The sequence below is a fragment of the Xenia sp. Carnegie-2017 genome, unplaced genomic scaffold, assembly GCF_021976095.1.
Source record: "Xenia sp. Carnegie-2017 unplaced genomic scaffold, XeniaSp_v1 HiC_scaffold_20, whole genome shotgun sequence".
NCBI classification, from domain to species: domain Eukaryota; kingdom Metazoa; phylum Cnidaria; class Anthozoa; order Malacalcyonacea; family Xeniidae; genus Xenia; species Xenia sp. Carnegie-2017.
Window position 1 is genome coordinate 16,030,467 of NW_025813483.1, and position 18,319 is coordinate 16,048,785.

The 18,319-nt window shown below is 33.8% G+C and overlaps 5 protein-coding genes across 8 annotated transcripts; 2 read left to right on the top strand and 3 right to left on the bottom strand.

Moving 5' to 3' along the window:
• Positions 1-805: 805 nt before the first annotated feature.
• Positions 806-3,584, bottom strand: LOC124442721. Of its 2 annotated transcripts, none has more exons than XM_046993209.1 (2): positions 3,086-3,584; positions 806-1,922 (listed from the first exon to the last, which is right to left on the bottom strand). In XM_046993209.1, exon 2 carries the CDS (start codon positions 1,919-1,921, stop codon positions 1,013-1,015), a length of 909 nt encoding a protein of 302 aa, XP_046849165.1. In that variant the 5' UTR covers position 1,922; positions 3,086-3,584; the 3' UTR covers positions 806-1,012. The 2 variants fall into 2 exon arrangements, with proteins under 2 accessions (XP_046849165.1, XP_046849164.1); XM_046993208.1 differs by having other exon boundaries at positions 3,357-3,582.
• Positions 3,585-3,977: 393 nt separating this feature from the next.
• LOC124442267 (melanopsin-B-like) lies at positions 3,978-6,022 on the top strand. Its single transcript, XM_046992768.1, has 2 exons — positions 3,978-4,936; positions 5,347-6,022. The coding sequence occupies exons 1-2, from the start codon at positions 4,138-4,140 to the stop codon at positions 5,655-5,657; spliced, it is 1,110 nt and encodes a 369-aa protein (XP_046848724.1). The 5' UTR covers positions 3,978-4,137; the 3' UTR covers positions 5,658-6,022.
• On the bottom strand, positions 5,701-10,676 carry LOC124442268 (ribonuclease Oy-like). Of its 2 annotated transcripts, XM_046992769.1 has the most exons (10): positions 10,575-10,675; positions 10,391-10,471; positions 9,903-9,996; positions 9,676-9,728; positions 9,417-9,489; positions 9,275-9,348; positions 9,062-9,175; positions 8,932-8,980; positions 6,573-6,644; positions 5,701-5,992 (listed from the first exon to the last, which is right to left on the bottom strand). In XM_046992769.1, exons 1-10 carry the CDS (start codon positions 10,670-10,672, stop codon positions 5,861-5,863), a joined length of 840 nt encoding a protein of 279 aa, XP_046848725.1. In that variant the 5' UTR covers positions 10,673-10,675; the 3' UTR covers positions 5,701-5,860. The 2 variants fall into 2 exon arrangements, with proteins under 2 accessions (XP_046848725.1, XP_046848726.1); XM_046992770.1 differs by lacking the exon at positions 8,932-8,980 and having other exon boundaries at positions 10,575-10,676.
• A 1,370-nt stretch (positions 10,677-12,046) lies between these two features.
• On the bottom strand, positions 12,047-15,989 carry LOC124442302 (ribonuclease Oy-like). Of its 2 annotated transcripts, none has more exons than XM_046992799.1 (10): positions 15,713-15,989; positions 15,489-15,571; positions 14,465-14,558; positions 14,350-14,402; positions 14,193-14,265; positions 13,763-13,836; positions 13,558-13,671; positions 12,903-12,951; positions 12,694-12,765; positions 12,047-12,359 (listed from the first exon to the last, which is right to left on the bottom strand). In XM_046992799.1, exons 2-10 carry the CDS (start codon positions 15,533-15,535, stop codon positions 12,207-12,209), a joined length of 729 nt encoding a protein of 242 aa, XP_046848755.1. In that variant the 5' UTR covers positions 15,536-15,571; positions 15,713-15,989; the 3' UTR covers positions 12,047-12,206. The 2 variants fall into 2 exon arrangements, with proteins under 2 accessions (XP_046848755.1, XP_046848756.1); XM_046992800.1 differs by lacking the exon at positions 15,713-15,989 and adding an exon at positions 15,669-15,684.
• A 332-nt stretch (positions 15,990-16,321) lies between these two features.
• On the top strand, positions 16,322-18,069 carry LOC124442301 (hydrolethalus syndrome protein 1-like). Its single transcript, XM_046992798.1, has 9 exons — positions 16,322-16,483; positions 16,555-16,796; positions 16,910-16,950; positions 17,031-17,083; positions 17,175-17,315; positions 17,385-17,448; positions 17,513-17,594; positions 17,703-17,732; positions 17,801-18,069. Exons 1-9 carry the CDS (start codon positions 16,372-16,374, stop codon positions 17,870-17,872), a joined length of 837 nt encoding a protein of 278 aa, XP_046848754.1. The 5' UTR covers positions 16,322-16,371; the 3' UTR covers positions 17,873-18,069.
• Positions 18,070-18,319: the final 250 nt, after the last annotated feature.

The following is an 18,319-nucleotide window of genomic DNA, read 5'->3' on the forward strand; positions in this document are numbered from 1 at the left end:
CTTTCATAAATTTATGACATGGGTATAGGGAAACGTTGGCGTTGCGGCTACTTTTCGACCTATTTTACATTTTTACTGGATCTTGACACATAAAAACCCTTTTGGCTACTTTCAAAGTATAGTTCGTCCTACAGCTGTTGCTGATTGTGCAAAATTTAAAATGATCATTCACTGGCATATTTGACCTTATTTCATGTTGAATTTGCCCGACTTCCTTTCAACGTGCAGTCCAGCATGATATGATTGTCTCTCTCCCCCACTCACATACAGACACATCGATCTTCCTCGAAACTGACAACTTAAGTTTTATTAGGGTAAGCCCCACCCAACCCTCCAGGATTAAAGCCTCATTACCCTCAGACTAGTTTACAATTTTTTCGAAGGTTGTCTCTTGTTTGCAGCATTGTATGTCTGGTAAAATTCTTTGAGTGAAGTGGTTGCTTCGCTTGTAATACCAAGAATTTAGAAACGGTTATTTTTACCACTGTAATGGAATTTTATCCAATAAAGCTGTGGGCGATATGGATGATATTGTTTCGTCAATGGGGCACAAAGACCTGTTTGCAATGTGATTTTCAAATTTCAATTTGAAATATTTTTAAACATACCATTCGTACTGAAGCTAGTTTGATTTCTGAAGGGACTTTAAAATTCCTGTTTCACAAATACGTGAAATAGTTCTCTAATCCAATCTCAAACTGATATTAATAACCAGTACAAGCAGACAATTTCATGCAATACCATCAGATTGTGAAAACATGCAGAGACCTTCTGCTTTCATCTTGAAAATAAAGAAAACGAGAAGTCTGTTTCATTTTGGATTATAATTAGACAAGCGAAATGCTTCTGAGTACACAAATGTATGTAATTATTCATTTATTAAACAATTATTACTGCAGGCTATTTCTTAAATAATTCTATCATTGGAATGACGTTCATAGCATAAGATACAATTAAAGAGCGGTAATGTTGACATATAAATAACAAGAGAAGAGACACAACCAATGATTCTTCACTTAAAACTGGATTTATTTTTTTTTGTCACGCCTTTTTTGTTCTTTGACTTCTCTTCTTTCTTCTCTTTAGGTTTTATAAAAACTGCACCAACCAATGAAGGATTGCCACTCATTGCCTCAGCCATTATTTTTTTCTTTATACAAATCTGCAGCAAGTTCTCATATTTACCATCCTTCGAACCAGCTCTATCATCTGTGACGGGGCCTTTGATAAAATGGCATTTTTTCAATTTCGATATTATCTCTCTACTTACTTTGTCTTTTTTCTCATGTCTACTTACTTTGTCTTTTTTCCCATGTCTATAGTAATTATTAACTATATTACATTCGTCTTCATTATTTTTACCACATAAGTCATATTCTTTGAAATCTTTTATGTTTTTGGGATGCATATTGAAAAATAGAATAGCTGGCTTATCGTGCACTATAGAATATTCCTCTAAGGAATATTTATAATCATTTGCTAAGTAGAACCCACCGTCATCATTGGAAAAGTCGCGGTTTGGTTTAACTTTAAATAAATCAATACCATTCTCAAGTATATCTACGGCATACTCATGTTTAGTACCATGAAAATACAACTCTGTATTCTGGTCTTTCTGCCTCCTCAATATCTCGGCTTCGATTTCACAGATTGCCTCCTCTTCAGTAGGAGTATTGATGATTTTTACTTGGCGAGCAGTGTCAGCTTCTTTGATGGGTGGTAAATCCTTCGTGAACCATTTATTAACAGGTTGGTCATTATAAGGAAAAGATAAATTGAGCTCATCATAAGTAAATATATTAGTCTTGATAATTTTCTTAATGCAGGTCTCAAAAATGCATGATTGGTCGTCAAGGTTCGAAAGGATAGCCGATAGAGGATAAGTTTCTCTGTGTAAAATTTTTGACAAACAAGGAGGCATTCTAAAGAACATTATAAACATGCTTACACAAACAACAGAGAAAGAATACTTTGCAATAATATAAGATATTCAAATGTTTATAATAAACTAGAGCGTCAGATCGTTAATTCATGATTTTCATCTTGGGACTCACAAAACAACATTGTTTGCCAATGCCAGCTGGATCCCATAATTGTATTAATAAAATATTCTTTTGTATAAGACCTCTAACAAGGCCAGCGCCAGTAATAATAATAGGCCCGGCGTGTGCACAATGTCTACATTTGTAATTCAGTTTCACGGCCATGATTCCCACGAACAAATTTCTATTTTTAGCAGCTGCATGCATATTTTGATACAAAAAGGAAAAGACTGATTTCCATATGGTTGTGAACGTGCCTGAACAGTGTCGTAAAGATCTTCAGACTATAGACATATAAGACACTGTTGCGACACATTCACAACCATACACAGAAAGCACGCTAAACTTCCAATAATACGTACTGTACAGTTAATTTAATGTATATAATTATGGGTAACGTGGCCTAACTTATTTGAAAGTTACATCATTTTTACAGGAGAGTACACCATCCAACAAATTGGTAATCTTATCTGGAACTTCGAAGGAACTTAAGCATTTTTGAAAAAACTTCATTAAATTAAGTGGAAATGTAAAGTGAAAGTAACATGCATTAATGCACCATATCAATGAGGAAGTTATGAACACTTGCGCTAAGACATTTATACCAAAGGACGAAGTAGTGTTGACAAAAAATTTGGAGTGTATGAAAAACAAGCATTTGCAGGTAACTTATGATCATTATTTGAGGGCTCTGTATGAATAATTATAAAGTTGAAACTTCTAACATAGATGTAAGTTATATACATTACCGTGCACTTCCATTAACTATATACCTTGGGGGCACAATTGATGTTGAAATGACAAAGCACGAGCTAACAAAATCATTAGTATTTATAACATTCGCAGTGAAAGGCAAGTTTAAAGATTTTGAAGGCTCAGTGTTAATTCCAGACATAAGTGACATTACATAAAAAAGCGGAAGTTAGTCTTGGATTTGAGAGATTATTACATACGCAGCAATATTTATGCAACGTTACATAAATGCCTCAATAAAAACATTGAAGTCATAGTTTTGACCAGTTTAAATACTTTTATACACCTACCTAATAAGTAATACTGAGATGTTTGTTCGTCAATGTGTTTTTCAGGGCTGATATGTGAAGTTATTGACGACGTCGTAACATAATTTGCTTTAAATTTTGAAAACTGTCACAATTAAACTAAGTTGAACAAAGTTGCATTTACAAAGACTTGTACAGAGTACATATTTCATCGCTTTCGCTTTTAATATCGGAACGACGACCCATATTGACGTATATATTCATCAAAATTTACAAAATTACATTCAAACGTTAAATTGAACTGTTTACTTACTTCAACTAAAGAATAACTGGTCCTATTTGTATATATGTATCTACAAATCGCAGATTAAAGTGCTTTGGTGTAGCGTACACTTTCGTGCAAGCCTTGAGAAACGAAAGAGAAACGCTAGCGCGCGTCAGGGTCGCCACCAGACCTCTAACGTCGTGTCCGCTAAATCCGATTATTGATTATCAGCCTGATGGTCCCTCCAAAATTTGCTATAATTTGCTCCTCCAAGTGCCCTCTCCACACATTGGCTGTAGAAGGACGTTAGGCACATGTCTTAATTTTAATAAAAATATTTCGGTAAATATTCATGTTATATGCCATGATAAGTTGCAGATGAATGTGTTATGTTGCTGAATGCTGGGTTTTGTGCATAGTTTTTTCTAACAAAATTGTACTGCAACTACAATATTGAGCTCATGTAGTTTTCATGTTTTCTGAGTGTTATAGTATGAGTGGTAAATCAGACTAAATATCGAATTATAATTTTTTCCACTCTTCTTAACTAAATATTTTCACTAATAAATTCACATCGTTTTTCTAGCACCAAATTATGCAAGTTTTTCTCTGTATGAAACTTGCTCAAATATTTTAGGTATTTTCATTGAAATGCCAGCACTCTGATGATAATAACCAATAATAATCACATTTCATATTTCACATTTTAGAATTAATGAAACGTTAGTGGCTGAAATTAGGGATCAGTTTTCATAAATCGCGGATAACAGGACTTTAGGAGAGATCACAAGGATTACAAGATAACTATTTATTGTTAGCTGTGTTGGCGATGGAAAGTCTATACGGGAACAAAACCAACAACAGCAATCATAAAGAATTTACACCAAATGCTGGAATCTATTTTCTCGTCGTGACAATAGTCATGACTGCCATAGTTTCAATATTTGGTAATCTTCTGGTTCATATTGCATTTTGGCGCGATACAAGTCTCAGGAAGTCTTCACCAGCAATTTTGGTGATGGCTTTAGCAACATCAGATTTCTGTATGGCAGCGTTTATCATGCCTCTTACAGTAATGACAGCGCTCCACGGTGAATGGCCACAAAGTCATGATCTTTGTGTTGCATCAGGCTTCCTTAATACTGTACTGACCGCAATACAATTTGGTATATTGTTCAGTATCAGTGTCAATCGTTACATAGCAGTTACATTTCCGCATCGTTATCAACTGAATTGGAAACCAACGACCACTTACAAAATGCTTTTAATTGTATTGTTACACAGCCTCTTGTGGTCTATAGCACCATTTTGTGGATGGGGTGGTTATGACTACATACATGGAACTTTATTCTGTAACATCAATTGGTCACAACATAAGGCACACTCTACGTCTCTTCTAGTCTTCTGTTATATTATTCCTGCTGTTGTAGCCTCCATGCTGTATATTGCAGTGTTCTTGAAGGTACGCAAGATTCGTCAATCTCAACAGAGAGAAGTTAATCAAATGGATTCAGGATCAGGTCAGGAAACAGGATCGACTTCGATTGAAAAAAATGAGAGAAGTTCTAATAACGGAGACAACTGTAGAACCTGTGAAAATGAACCATCTTTGTCTCCTGGAACACGAGGTATTTATATCACAGGTTACAGAAAAAGTTGAGAGTAAATGACATTACTAACAATCTGTAGTCTTCAATCATTACCATTACGTCATAAATGTAACGCTTTCCCACAGAATAACACTATCTCAACAAATCATTCATTACAATAATCCTGTAAAAGTTATTTGGAGAATAAATTTCAAGATAAAACTTTGCACTTTATCTATAACTTAAATTAGTCACAGTTCATGTAAAACGACTATAAAAGTAGGTACAAGATGTTCATGATAAATACTGTCATCTACGCATGATGCTTAAATTTTTTTTTAAAATCATATAGTCTTATATATCAGTTCAACAAATAATACACAAATTAGCATGGATAATATACAAACGTGACGTCTTGTAAAAAAGCCGCATATTTTTAATTTCTACAGGAGATATCCACGGTAGTTATGTATCCGTTAACTCAGTCATCCGCTTACGTAAGCGTGAATTACAAGTGACAAGTAGTCTACTGTTGGTTGCAACAGCATTTGCTATCTTTTGGTTACCAAGGGGATTGGTGAACTTCATTGCGATCGTAAATGGACGTGACTCAATTCCGAGAGCCGCCGAGTACACAACGACAGTGTTCATCTTTATGTCAAGTTTCATAAACCCAATTATATACGCTTTCTTTCAGAGGCAATACAAGAAAGCCTTCAAAGAGATACTCAGTGGAATGATAATGTACTTTAGGCAATAAATGACGGCCGTTTATGTCTTTTATAGTATCATAGTGGAAAAAATGCAAAAATAGTTTTTAATGATTGTCATTTAGTTTAGGCCACATTACGAATAGTTTGTAAATTGAAAATTTAAAAAATAGCACATTAATGAATCAAAGAAAAGTCAATATTGTAGAACTTGCCATTGGGAGTCCTGGAAACAAGATTTGCTCACTCCAGTTCATGGGTATGGATTTAATGGTTCATAATGAACGAGAGTGTGTTTTTTACATTGTTCATCCGCCTGGTGACAATCTATTAGTTTGAGCTTTTTGTCCAAACATATCAATATTTCTTGCACTCGTTCTTTTTTCTGCAATAAATAAATATATTTGAACACCAAGTGCAGTTGAAGACCAACTACATATTCAAAAGTACAAGGACTGGACAAAGTTAGATAACGTGTTAAAAAAAGTAAATATATTATAAAACGACAAATTCAACACACAAAAGTTCGTGTAGGTTTATACAAGGGCCTATCACGCTATTTTTACACCATTTTTAAGACATGTATTAGATAACACTTTGGGTTCGTTAAATTTCTCTGATGAAAGATCACACTGGAAGAAACGACGCGGAATTCACTTGTAAATGACTTAAAATAACTATTAAGTATCAATCTGAAATCCACAAGGCAATTTTGTGTGAGTGTTTACTGTTTAGTAAAAATCCTGTCTCAGAGAAATGAAGAAGAGACGTTTTCTTCAACAGAAAAACTTCTACATAATGTAGCTTTATTTGTTACTTTGCAAACTTCGTAAATAAAACCCTTATCTGTCATCTCTCTCATCCATCCTAGCTTTGTGAAGATTATCATCATGTAGTCATGAGTGAAAGGACAGTTTGTAGAGCATACAGTTTAAAATGACAAGTTTTGCTTAAAATCAACTTACATGCTTTGAACAACAAATAAACATGGGGGAATAGCCAAGTTTACTCCGAACAGCTTCACGAATATCATCAAGCTGTAAAAGATTAAAAGAAACACGTGAACACTTGAAGTCAGACAATGCTGTTGTAATCCATCTTTCCAAAGGTAAACCTGTGTTTAACACAAAAATACGAGATCGAATTATAAAATTCGGGCAATCAAATGGTCGGACGGACATAGTATTGTACATGTAGAATAATGGCAATAAAATAGAAAAATGCTCTTGGGGCATTTGTAAACCTTAATTTTGAAATTCAGAACGAATAATAATGCAGAACGTGTAAGAGTGAATAACAACCATTTTCCGTCAAATCAGAGGAAAGCTTGGATATGTAATGCAATATGCAAATACAAAGTTATATAGAAAAATAAAAACATTTGTAACGTTGTCGCGGATGTTACGAGTGCCATAACAAAGTGTTGAAGAGATTGATATGCAATTGTTAAAACAAGCCTAAGAAGACAAAGAACATGTCAAAATATATGATTGAAAACTTGTTCAGAGCATCTACAAGCCCCAATTTCAGAGTTACAAATTAATTGAGAATTAATCTGAGCATGCGTAGTCAACTCCAGAAACTCTCCAAGATCATGGTCATAGCAACGACCAACTGGAGGTACTAGTACAGATTATGGAGTAGTTAACTCGCTCAGTCACAAATTTTCAGATAAATCATCTGCACATGCGCAGTGAGTTTGAGCATGCGCAATCGACTTGACCACCTGCACGAGTTCATGGTCATCATGGCACCGATCGCATGAGTAACGACCACATGCTCTGCATGCGCAGTCTGCAGCACCGACTAAATAGCATGCTTAGTAACAATTTAATAGAAAAATCATGCTGTGCGCAATGCGACTCAGTCAATGCGCAATTACGATGCGGCGTAGATGTCAACTAGCCATATACAGTATAAAGAGTATCGCAGGTGAATGATTCGAAACGTTAACATGCGGCGTTCTAGTGCCTTACATATAAGAAGGTATCGGGAAGCATGGACCGAAAACGGGTTTTTTTGCTTTTGAATTTCATCTTTTTGTTTACAAGATTTCTTCTCATAAAAGAAACTAGAACATCCAAGGATACTGCAAAGGTTCAAACAACTTCTGCCTTTTTGACTTATAATTTAAACCAACTCTAAACATGTTTATGCGTTTTTTACTTGTTACCTTTTACATTGTAACTTTCTCATAACTCTCTTGTGATGAACAAGAGCCTCCTTATACAATGTAACTCTCTCATCATGAACGAAAGCACCCATGGGCTTCATGGAAAAAAGGGATTTACCTTACAATATTTTCATGATTCAACGTAGAATATAACTTCACTTATCGAGTAATTTTGCGATTAAACAGTACACTTTTCGAATATAAAGGACTTTTTATGATCGCATCGCATAGAGACAGCAGTCCAATCTATAACGTAAATGCATGTAGTATGCATTTCATTGTAAGAAACCACCCTACCAAAGAATATCCAGATAAGATTTTAGCTGCATCAAGCAAAGAAAATTGCAAGTCATAGAATTTTTTTAACTGTTATTTTTAAGCTATTTACGATTTAATATATCACGAAATTCCACATGAGATTCATGACTGCCTTTGAATACAATTAACACATGTTCATAATAAGACAATGTTTTATGTTATCATTTAGCGTCGTCGTAATTTTATGCATTTAAATTTTAAACTATTCTTTAAATTCCATTTTTACGTATAAGTACATGGTAAATAAATCTGAAAAGCCAGTTTTAAGGAGTCTTCATCCATCAATAATACTAATAGTGATCAGTGATTATAAGAACAACAAAACCAACATGTAATAAAAATAACAATTCAAAATTTGTATGGCTTGCTTTTTGCGTTTTATGCAGCTGGAATCCATCCTGGATATTCTTAAGTCACGCCGTAAAGGCCTGTAACAATCCTTACAAAAAAGTCATTAGCGCGAAAACTTGCCAGTATTCAAGCTTTCATTCGATCGTTATGCTTTTTTCTAACTCATAATGGTTAATATTTCGTGTTATGCTTTCTGCCTGTATAAATAATCGTTCTGAATAATTTGAATCAGATTCACAAATGCCCCAAAACTCAAAAGCATCTCCTATAACCATTTTATTGCCACTATTCTACATTAAAATACTGTTTCCGACCATTTGGTTGTCCGAATTTTGTAATTTGAACTCGTATTTTTGTCACGTGTGTCTACTGTCGGAAACGTGGATTTGCATCAAAGTTACTGACAACTAAGGATTATAGATCTAATTCAATTGAGCATTTTTCAAACATGTATATTATAACTGCTGCCATGATAAAATTACCTTGTACAATCGTGATCGACTGGGTACAATGTTTGACTCATTCAAAATACTATTTTCAAATAAGAAAAACCCATTTATGTTTAATCATTTTATGTGCATAGCACTTCACCTATATCCATGAACTATTTACCTTAAAAGATCATATTTTTGGTTCAGCTGTAGTCCTATGCTAAAGTATTTGTGTTCACTGTCCAGATATGTCAAATCGGTACAACATGTTCCATGTTTCTTCCATTCATGTTTCCTGCATTAAATAAAATGAAAAAACTTTAACATAAGTTGTCCTGATCATTTAGACAGATTTTATCAGTCCAAAATAAGCAATATATTTATTACAACTTACCAGAATGATATCCTAGAGTTCTCACCATTATCCTCAAGAGATGTCCAATATTTTTCTAGCTGTGTTTCAATATCCTGAAATAAAACAAATTTACATTAAAAAGATTCATTGAAAAGCACTTGATTAAAATATTTTCACCTACTAATATTTTTTCTTCTTCAAATGTCCATGATCTATTGCACTCAGTTGGTTTGTCACTGTCTCCTAAAGTGGGCCTTAAAGTGTAATATGGAACAATAAATTATGAAATGGTTGAGTGAAATATCATTTAATCGATGAAACACAGACAACAAAATAAAATGGCAAGCTAATTTTAAACCATCTCATTCAAATTGCCATTTGGCTTTACAAACTTCGACACAAGAATGAAAGAATGTTTATCAAACAGCACAAATACTTACCACAGTCCATGGACAGTCCATGTTTTTACTTCCTCTGGAATTCGACAGCGACCCTTAATTTTAATGTGTACATGTAAATATGACATATAATTATATTTTTTCACCATAGATTAGCAATAACAAAAAATTTCAAATGTTTATATATATTTGATAGAAAATTTTTTCAACATTAAATGATATGTGGTAAAAACATACAAACATAAAAACATACAAAAACATAAACATACTTCACTACAAGCACAAACACTTTGAGGCCATCGTTGAGCATAAACAAAGTGATCATAATCGTAATTAGTCACATTCACAGATTCACCAACTGACCTGAAAAAAAAGAAAAATTTCGATCACTTCATAAACTATTGTCTATTTATACAAAGCAAAGTATAAAAAAAACTTTGCGCAAATTACAAACAGAGCAATAATGCCTTTTGTAAGTTTCCATATCAAAAGAATTTCTATGGAAAATATTTTCAAGAAGATGGAGGACTTCATCATTTGGGCTCACTAAAAAGCATACTACAGTTTGGGCTTGGTAACATGCAAATCGTCTGCGTGTCACGTGCTGAGTACTCATAAACTTATCCTGTTTTGGACCATTCTAGAGATATTTTACAGTAGCCTTTTACTTTAAAATCATACCATCGTTAACATGAAAATAAATGCAGCTGTTGCCCCTTTCCATTCATTTCATATGGTAAAACATGGCAATACTTACAAGGCTACGATAACAAACGTAATTGACCAAAGACAACTTCCTTTCAAATGCATTTTGTAAACTTCAATATGTTTTCTTCTCCTGAAAAACAATTATAGTTCAGTTCCTTGAACAGTAATACAATTGCATAAGTGGAAATTTCATAAAATATAATAACTTAGATAGATAAACAAAAAAAACACACCTTAAATGTAGAGCTGCTTCTTCCAAATCCAAGAAATTAACGTTTTTGAAAATATTGAATTCACCGGAACATAATGACGTATCCATTTCCGGTGACATTTCCAGTGAAGAACTTCTGTTTTTAATCGATCGAGTCAAGTGATCACGTCTCGCATCCAGTTAGCTGCACTTAGGGGGTGTTTACATGAATCCGGAATGAGTTTCGATCCGGAATGAACTCATTCCACTTTAAAAGAAATCCTATTGCATGTTTACATGAATCCGGAATGAGTCACAACTCGATCCGGATCGAGTTCATTCCTAGTTTCATTCCGGATCGAGTTCATTCCTAGTTTCATTCCGGATCGAAATTTACTTTTTATCTCATGTAAACGCGAATTGAGTTTCATTCTGGAATGATATTGTGATTAATGATGAAGCACGCATGTGCCATGGGTATTGTCTTCTGGCAAATTGAAGCTCGTAAGCAAATAAAGAGGCTAAATGGGTTAAAATGAGTGCGAAGAAAAACAACAATTAGTTTCATGTAAACACGGATTGACATCACGTTTCGATCGGGATTGAAAGTCATTCCGGATTCATGTAAACACCCCCTTATTTACCATGTAAAAATGTTGCTGAGGATCTTGCACTCGAGTTTGGGGAGATTTAAGGAAAAAATTCGTTTTGTCATGGGAAGGAGCTCTTCCTAATCCCCGTCCCCAACCCAGCTAGCAATGAACTGTATAATACAGAATGTATTCAGAAGGTAAAACAGCAACGCTTTAGTAGGAGAATGTCACGTTTTCTTTTAAATTAATCAGGTTATCACCGAATTTAAGGTGAAAACAGCATTTTTAAGAATATAATTAATGTAGAGTATGTCTCTCACCCAAAAGCAATTTCTATACAATACAAATGATTATTCATATTCAAAGCGTTGCCAGTTGAATAATATGGATAAAACCCGTGTGAGTAAGATGTACTTACAAATTATAAAGTAAAAAATTGCTATAGCAAATACTGACATGGCTGCTAATAAACTGTATGTGACAGATAAAATTGAAAGCTAAACGAAGTAGTAAAGGGTCAGTAGTGTAATTCAGGGCAGAAATTGAAAGGTGAAGGTCAGGGGTGAAGTTCTATTGTGAGTGGTGGAGGTGAGTGGTAATGAACTGTAATGGTGACAGTCTGTGATGACGGTCAGTGATGACAGTCAGTATGAAAGGTCAGTGATGAAGGTCAGTGATGAAGGTCAGTGGTGAAGGTCAGTGGTGAAGGTCAGTGATGACAGTGGTAATGGACAGTGGTGGTGACAGTTAGTGGTGGAGGTTAGGGGTGATGGTCAATGGTGGAGGACAGGGGTGAAGGTCAGTGGTGAAGGTCAGGCGTGGAGGTCTGTCTTGACAGTAGAAGGTGACGGTCAGTGATGGACTTCAGAGGTGACAGTCAGGGGTAAAGGTTTTCATAATACTAATCCTGGCAATACCAATGTGAAAAATCATATTATATTGTGGTATGAATCAATGCATAAAAATTCCTTGCTTAAGTTATAAGTCAATGGTTGATTAAAAATACGATAAAATATTAGCTAATGAAACAAAGAAAGTAAATACATGATAAAGGGAGTTTTTCCATTTGCGAGTACTGGAAACTACGTAGGGTGAACTATATTTCCTGGGTATGGATTCAATGGTTCGTAATATATAGGAACATTGTTCGTACATTCCTCATCACCTGTTTTACAATCAATTAGATTCAGTTGTTTGTCAAAACATATCCTGACTTCCTCCACTCGTTGTTTGCTCTAGGATCAAGAGAGAAAAAAAGTTTAAATAGGACAAAAATATCAACAACTGTTGTGAAATCTTTTGTGAAGTACATAATCGTGAAATGACTTTCCACAACTTTCTTACATATCAACTCGGAGACTTGAATGTCTAAAATTTCGTACTTTGTCAATGTATAGTGAGTGGAAAACTTCCCCAGAATTATTCCTTGGTTGATGACTGTAAGATTTTCGTCATGAGTTTTTTAAAAAAACTTCACAAATACTTATAATACGTAATTCTGAGAACACCCTGCACAATTATCTTGACAAGTTAAATGAGTAGAAAACTGACATAAAAAACTTAACTTACATCATTTTTACAGCAAAGAAATGCTGGTACATAACCAAGTTTCCCCTGCACAGCTTTATGTATTTCATGTAGCTAATGAACATTAAAAAGATCAAACAAATATATTTTACACGCAAACGCACATTTTGTATATACGTACAAAATTATATAGCTCAGCCATGATAAATATACGTCTTAACCACATTCAATATCATTTCCAATAAACATACCTTATATGTTTGTGATCGGCTAGGTACAATATTGGCATCATTCAATATACTATTTTCAAGAAAGAAAAAATAGTTTAAATAAATGGGTATCTAAAACAACGATTGATCTAAAACATTGGTAGTTTAGTTTGGGTTGAAAGTATTGTTATGGCATCTCAGAGTTTTTTTGTTAAATTCTGTTACTTTTTATTGCAACTGGAAGACTTTTAGTGCTTCTTTACACTCTATCACAATTTTTTTTGCTGAATCGTTTGGTATTTTGTAGAATAATTGACTTCCCTCCTGCACAACCTCCACCCTCCTGCACCACATCCATCCCTCCAGCACCACCTTCACCCCTCCCTCCCTCCACCCTCCCTCCACCACCTCCACCCTCCATCCCTCCACCACCTCTATCCCTCCTGCACCACATCCACCCTCCAGCACCACCTCTATCCCTCCTGCACCACCTCTATCCCTCCAGCACCACCTCCACCCCACCTCTATCCCTCCTGCACCACCTCCACCCCTCCAGCACCACCTCTATCCCTCCTGCACCACATCCACCCCCCAGCACCACTGCCACTCCTTTTGCACCACCACTAGCCATTTAGGGCTAAGAGGGGTTCAAAAATCCAAGCAACCATTCCTGATCTTAAATCTTTAAATCAGTTACCTCAATATATCATATTTTCTGTTCAGCTGTAGTCCTATGATAAAGTATTTGTGTTCACTGTCCAGATATGTCAAATCGGTACAACATGTTCCATGTTTCTTCCATTCATGTTGCCTGCATTAAATAAAATGATAGAATTTTCATAAAAGTTATCCAGTCCACAGTCAGAAAGGCTTAAATAAGCAATAAATTGTTTGAAACAAACCAAAATGATATCCTAGAGTCCCGACTAGAATCCTCAAGGGAAGGCCAAAATTTTTCAAGCTTGTTTTCAATATCCTTAAAAAATTGTATAAATATATTCAAAGAATTCTACTTGATAGCAAGATTTTCACAAACGAAGAATTAATTTGCAAGGATACAGGGAAATCTCCTCGAGGGATTAATTTGCTAAAAGTGGAGATTGATTACCCGGAGAGTGAGTTTCCTAGAGATATTAAGAGGGTGCTAACTTAATTAAGTAAAAAGTTGAATTGCAGAATTGAAAACTTCAAACTAACTTTTTGCCATCCACTAACACACAAGTTTTTTATAATGTATATTTAAACAAGACAGCAAGACGAGGGAACCAAACCTCTTGCTTATTCAACCCAACATCCATAGAAACACCATCAGCATTTCACTCTAACACCTACCAAAATTTCATATTCTTCAAATGGCCATGATCTATTACAGTAATCTGGTTTTTCTGTCTTTCCTAGAGTAGGCCTAAAAACACAATCAACAGTGTTCTAAACAACTCAACATGACACCATCTTCTTTGTGTTATATAACTAATTATTTCAAACCAACCAAAGCCCATGGACAGTCCAGGTTTTCACCTTTTCAGGAATCCGACAGCGATACTAAAAATAATTATGAGTAAGCAATTGCAAGAGAAAAGCAATGAAAAAAAAGATTTGCTTACTTCACTACAATCACAGAAACTTTGGGGCCATTGTTGAGCATAAACAAAATGATCATAATCATAGTTAGTAATGTTCACAGATCGGCTTGCTGACCTTCAAATGAAAAATGAAAGAAATTGTTCATCTTGATATTAAATTGTTTTTCATGAAAGACCAAACAAACAAAGCAATACTTTAACAATCTGAAGCTCAAAGTCGGTAATTTTTTGTTTGACCATGACAATAAACATTGCATTTTATAAACAATCACATCAAAATTGATTTCTTATAATAAAAAACATCACACATTAAAAAACTTTTTTGCTGTTTGTTGTGAAAATCCAGAAAAAAATATCAAGAAATTTAAGAGAAAACATAGATTAAAGTCTTCATTATAATTACTTTAATCTTCTGCTTTCCTTGAGACATGATTTATATACATTTTCAAAAGCTTTGTCTGAAAAATCAAAAGAACTAGTCATTTTTCCTTAATCCATTTGTAATTAAAAAACAATGTCATGTTCATTGCTTACACCGTTTCCCTGTAACAACAGATCATACTTGTGTTTGTAAATAATCACTTAGCGTGGAAATAATTTTGTAACAAAGTTGGCACATAGCTTTCGAAAATCTAATCTCTTGTCAATATAGCTAAAATCATTAATTTAAAATGTTTAAATGACAAACAACATTAGTTAGCAGCTTTATACAATGGTGGTCAAAATTCCCAACTTTGAGACTCAAAACATCAATGAAAATCATACTTTCAATGATCAAATACAGTTTTTTATCATCTAAGTTGCCCAATGGCATATACACGATTTACGCACTCTAACGCATTTAAATATCCATGTATGCTGCTCAACAATTTGTTTTAGCCAAGATAAAGACTTTTTTAATACATTAAGTTCTTTCACACTACATTTAATACATTTTTGTACAGTAAATTCATTACTTCAACAAGTTATAATCAGAAAATACCACTGGAGAACAATTCTTTCAATACTCTGCTCATTTTAAGAGATAAAAGTAGAAAATACTTACAATGCTACACATGAAAACAGCAAGAGCAAACTTCCTTTTAAACACATATCTTCAACTTTAATTAAAACGAAGACTTGTCTTCTCTTGAAACAAAAATTCCCTTAGTCAATGAACTGATGTGATGAACTCGATGATATTTTAAGAATTGCATTTCAGATAATGGATTAAGATCGAACTTACTTTACTCCAAACAGTATTGATGATGTTGAACGTATTAAACTTACCGGTAAATCTTATATTATTTCCAAGTCAATATTTTCGACATAGCAATGTTTGTTTTAGTATTAAGAGTTGCTCCTCGCTGTTTGTTACATCGTTTAATTAATGTTCACGTTTTCACAAGAAGATAAATGTTAACAGATGTTTATGGAAGAACGCCTCGAGCACATAGTTCACCAAATTGATGTTCAGCGAGGCGCTTTGTTTCTTTGTAAAAAAGTATTTGTTTGGCATATTTTGGCCACAAGTACATCTTTGTTTTCGAATTCTTTCAATACACCAACACAATATAAATGAATAATTTCTTTGTCGCCGTTAACAGTTTTTATTCGTTTTATTGTTGTCATTTTCTCCTTTACACCTGCAAACAGGCTGTAATTATATGGAAGAGCAAAAAGGCGGGTTTTTCAACTGTATACTTTTTTCTTTGCGGCTTTCAATATTTTTTGTAAACATTCAAAGTCGTCAAAAATAAACTCTTAGCAAAGTCATCAAGTGTTAGAAAATTTCGCGAAACATAAATAATATGAAATTGGTAAAACTCATAAAACTCGATATTCACTCGTAGGAGATTGGTAACTAGTTCAATGTCATAAAAATTCAAGTGATCCAACATTTTTTGATATTTTTTTTCACACTGCACACATGACAGTTTTTGAAAATAATGGCCAGCTCATCTAGAAAATGGCAATTTACTGATGATGAAATTCGTGAGAAATTAAAAGAACTTGGATACAATAACATTCCAAATGAAGCTCTTAGGGAATTTTCAAATGGTTAATATTAAACCCTTCTTCAATGATCTCACACCGCGAAACAGATTTCAACATCATTTATAAATTTTTAGATCTTCACGAGCTTATTTTTTCCGAAAGTGCAACGGATTTCACCCCTCCAGTTAATGGCGAACAGGAAGACTCCATTTCAAATTCAATTTTAATGTCAGATACATCAGATTCCACTTCTACTGAAAGTAGTATAACTTACCCATCACAAACGCCTGAATCAAAAAGAATTGATGAATCAGTGACTCAAAAACGCAAAGGATACAATCCCAAGTATTATGTGAAAGAAAACACTTATAATAAGGTAAAGTTTTTCAGAAATTTCATTCATTCAATAAAATTCATTTACTGTGATTGCTTGCTAGATTGTTTTCAATCTTTTCAACAAAAGTCCCATTTACCTTTATTTATGAATAGGAGAATGGAAATTTTGCTCAGATAAAAAGAAAGGTTTTGCGGTAAGAATTGTTGTAAGCTTATCAAATCATAAACTTTATGTCATCACAAGTTAATTCTGGTATTGATATTTTTGTCAAAGGAAAAGAAACGGTGAAACACATGTATTTGATGAGTCTTTCAGTCAAGAAAATGGTAATTTCAAAATATGCACCAAATGACAGCAATCAAGGGTTTTATACAATTTAACAAGTATGGAAATTTCACAGAAACTTCAATTTTGCAGCTACAGATGTTTCAGATTTGGAAAAAAGATTACAGCAACTACCATTGAAGGATAATTATGAAAATAGTGACGATGATACAATGTCAGAAAGATCTTCTGTTTTACAGCCGTGGAGACAAAATAGACATTCATTACCATCATGTATGATTTAAATCATAAACTTAAAGTTGATTGAAAATGTAAAATTTGATTTTAAAATCAATATTCTAGTTATTCGACCCAAACAAGATGTTCTTAATTCTAAAAACAATCGAAAAACTGATCCAGTGAGAAGGTATTTGCACAGAATAAATACATCAAGTTTTGCATGATGAACGTATTTCTGGTTTTTTTTCCAGATATCATCAATTTAAAGAAGAATGGTCATCAAATAAAGTTCCTGGAGAAAAACTGCATAAGAATTTAAGATGGTCAACTAGGGTGAGAATAACTGTGCTATTAAAAACTAAAAATGAAAATACCTTTACTATAACATTTATTTTTATTTTTATCATTTATTTATAATGAAAATGATTTAATGTATTCCAGGAACAAATGCTACGATATGAACCTGTTGAGGTAACCAAAAGTATTGTTTCTTGTTAAGGAGTTTGTTTAGATTTATAAGGTAAATTATTATTTTATAGAAACCCAGACATTCTCATGCACCTAACAATTACGTAGCACCAACACAAAAAAAACGACAGGCATTACGTTAGAAGTGCCTTAGCAAACTACTGAATTTAGAGGTGTACGTGCCGTACATATTTGTAAAAATTATTTAAATAAATCTATTTCTATTGTATGTTTATGTAATATTTCAGGGATAGTGGCATATTGTCATTGTAATATTGATAATTGGAGGGCATGTATTCTTGTGTTTTACTAAAATATATTCTTATGCTACACTTCGTAATCACAAGTGGTTAATCTCTCCCAAATTATCAGTCAGCGGCGATGACTACAGAGGATTAGTTCGAGTTATTTTTCAATGCTTAGAACAATAAAAAGGAAATAAGATAATATAATGAGGAGCATCTGAGCGTATTATAAAGTAAATATTGTATTGAATTTAAAAACTTGAACATTGAGGTCAGGGTTAGTTTTGTTAATGTGGAGTGCTTCTTTGATTTTAAGGGTGAATGAGGTGTCAGCAGTGTCGATGA

Bases quoted from the DNA above. Each gene is read 5' to 3' on its own strand.
- LOC124442302 (XM_046992799.1), bottom strand. From the start codon at position 15,535: ATGTGTTTAAAAGGAAGTTTGCTCTTGCTGTTTTCATGTGTAGCATT. The intron at 14,266-14,349 runs GTTGGTTTGAAA...TTGTGTTTTTAG, and splicing joins TGGACTGTCCATGGGCTTTG to GCCTACTCTAGGAAAGACAG. The intron at 13,672-13,762 runs GTTTGTTTCAAA...TATTTAATGCAG, and splicing joins GACTCTAGGATATCATTTTG to GCAACATGAATGGAAGAAAC.
- LOC124442301 (XM_046992798.1), top strand. From the start codon at position 16,372: ATGGCCAGCTCATCTAGAAAATGGCAATTTACTGATGATGAAATTCGT. The intron at 16,797-16,909 runs GTAAAGTTTTTC...ATTTATGAATAG, and splicing joins AAGAAAACACTTATAATAAG to GAGAATGGAAATTTTGCTCA. The intron at 16,951-17,030 runs GTAAGAATTGTT...TTTTTGTCAAAG, and splicing joins ATAAAAAGAAAGGTTTTGCG to GAAAAGAAACGGTGAAACAC.
- LOC124442267 (XM_046992768.1), top strand. From the start codon at position 4,138: ATGGAAAGTCTATACGGGAACAAAACCAACAACAGCAATCATAAAGAA. The intron at 4,937-5,346 runs GTATTTATATCA...TAATTTCTACAG, and splicing joins TTTGTCTCCTGGAACACGAG to GAGATATCCACGGTAGTTAT.
- LOC124442268 (XM_046992769.1), bottom strand. From the start codon at position 10,672: ATGTCACCGGAAATGGATACGTCATTATGTTCCGGTGAATTCAATATT. The intron at 8,981-9,061 runs GTAAATAGTTCA...ATTTGAAAATAG, and splicing joins CAAAAATATGATCTTTTAAG to TATTTTGAATGAGTCAAACA. The intron at 6,645-8,931 runs GTAATTTTATCA...AATCTTTTACAG, and splicing joins GTCGATCACGATTGTACAAG to CTTGATGATATTCGTGAAGC.
- LOC124442721 (XM_046993209.1), bottom strand. From the start codon at position 1,921: ATGCCTCCTTGTTTGTCAAAAATTTTACACAGAGAAACTTATCCTCTA.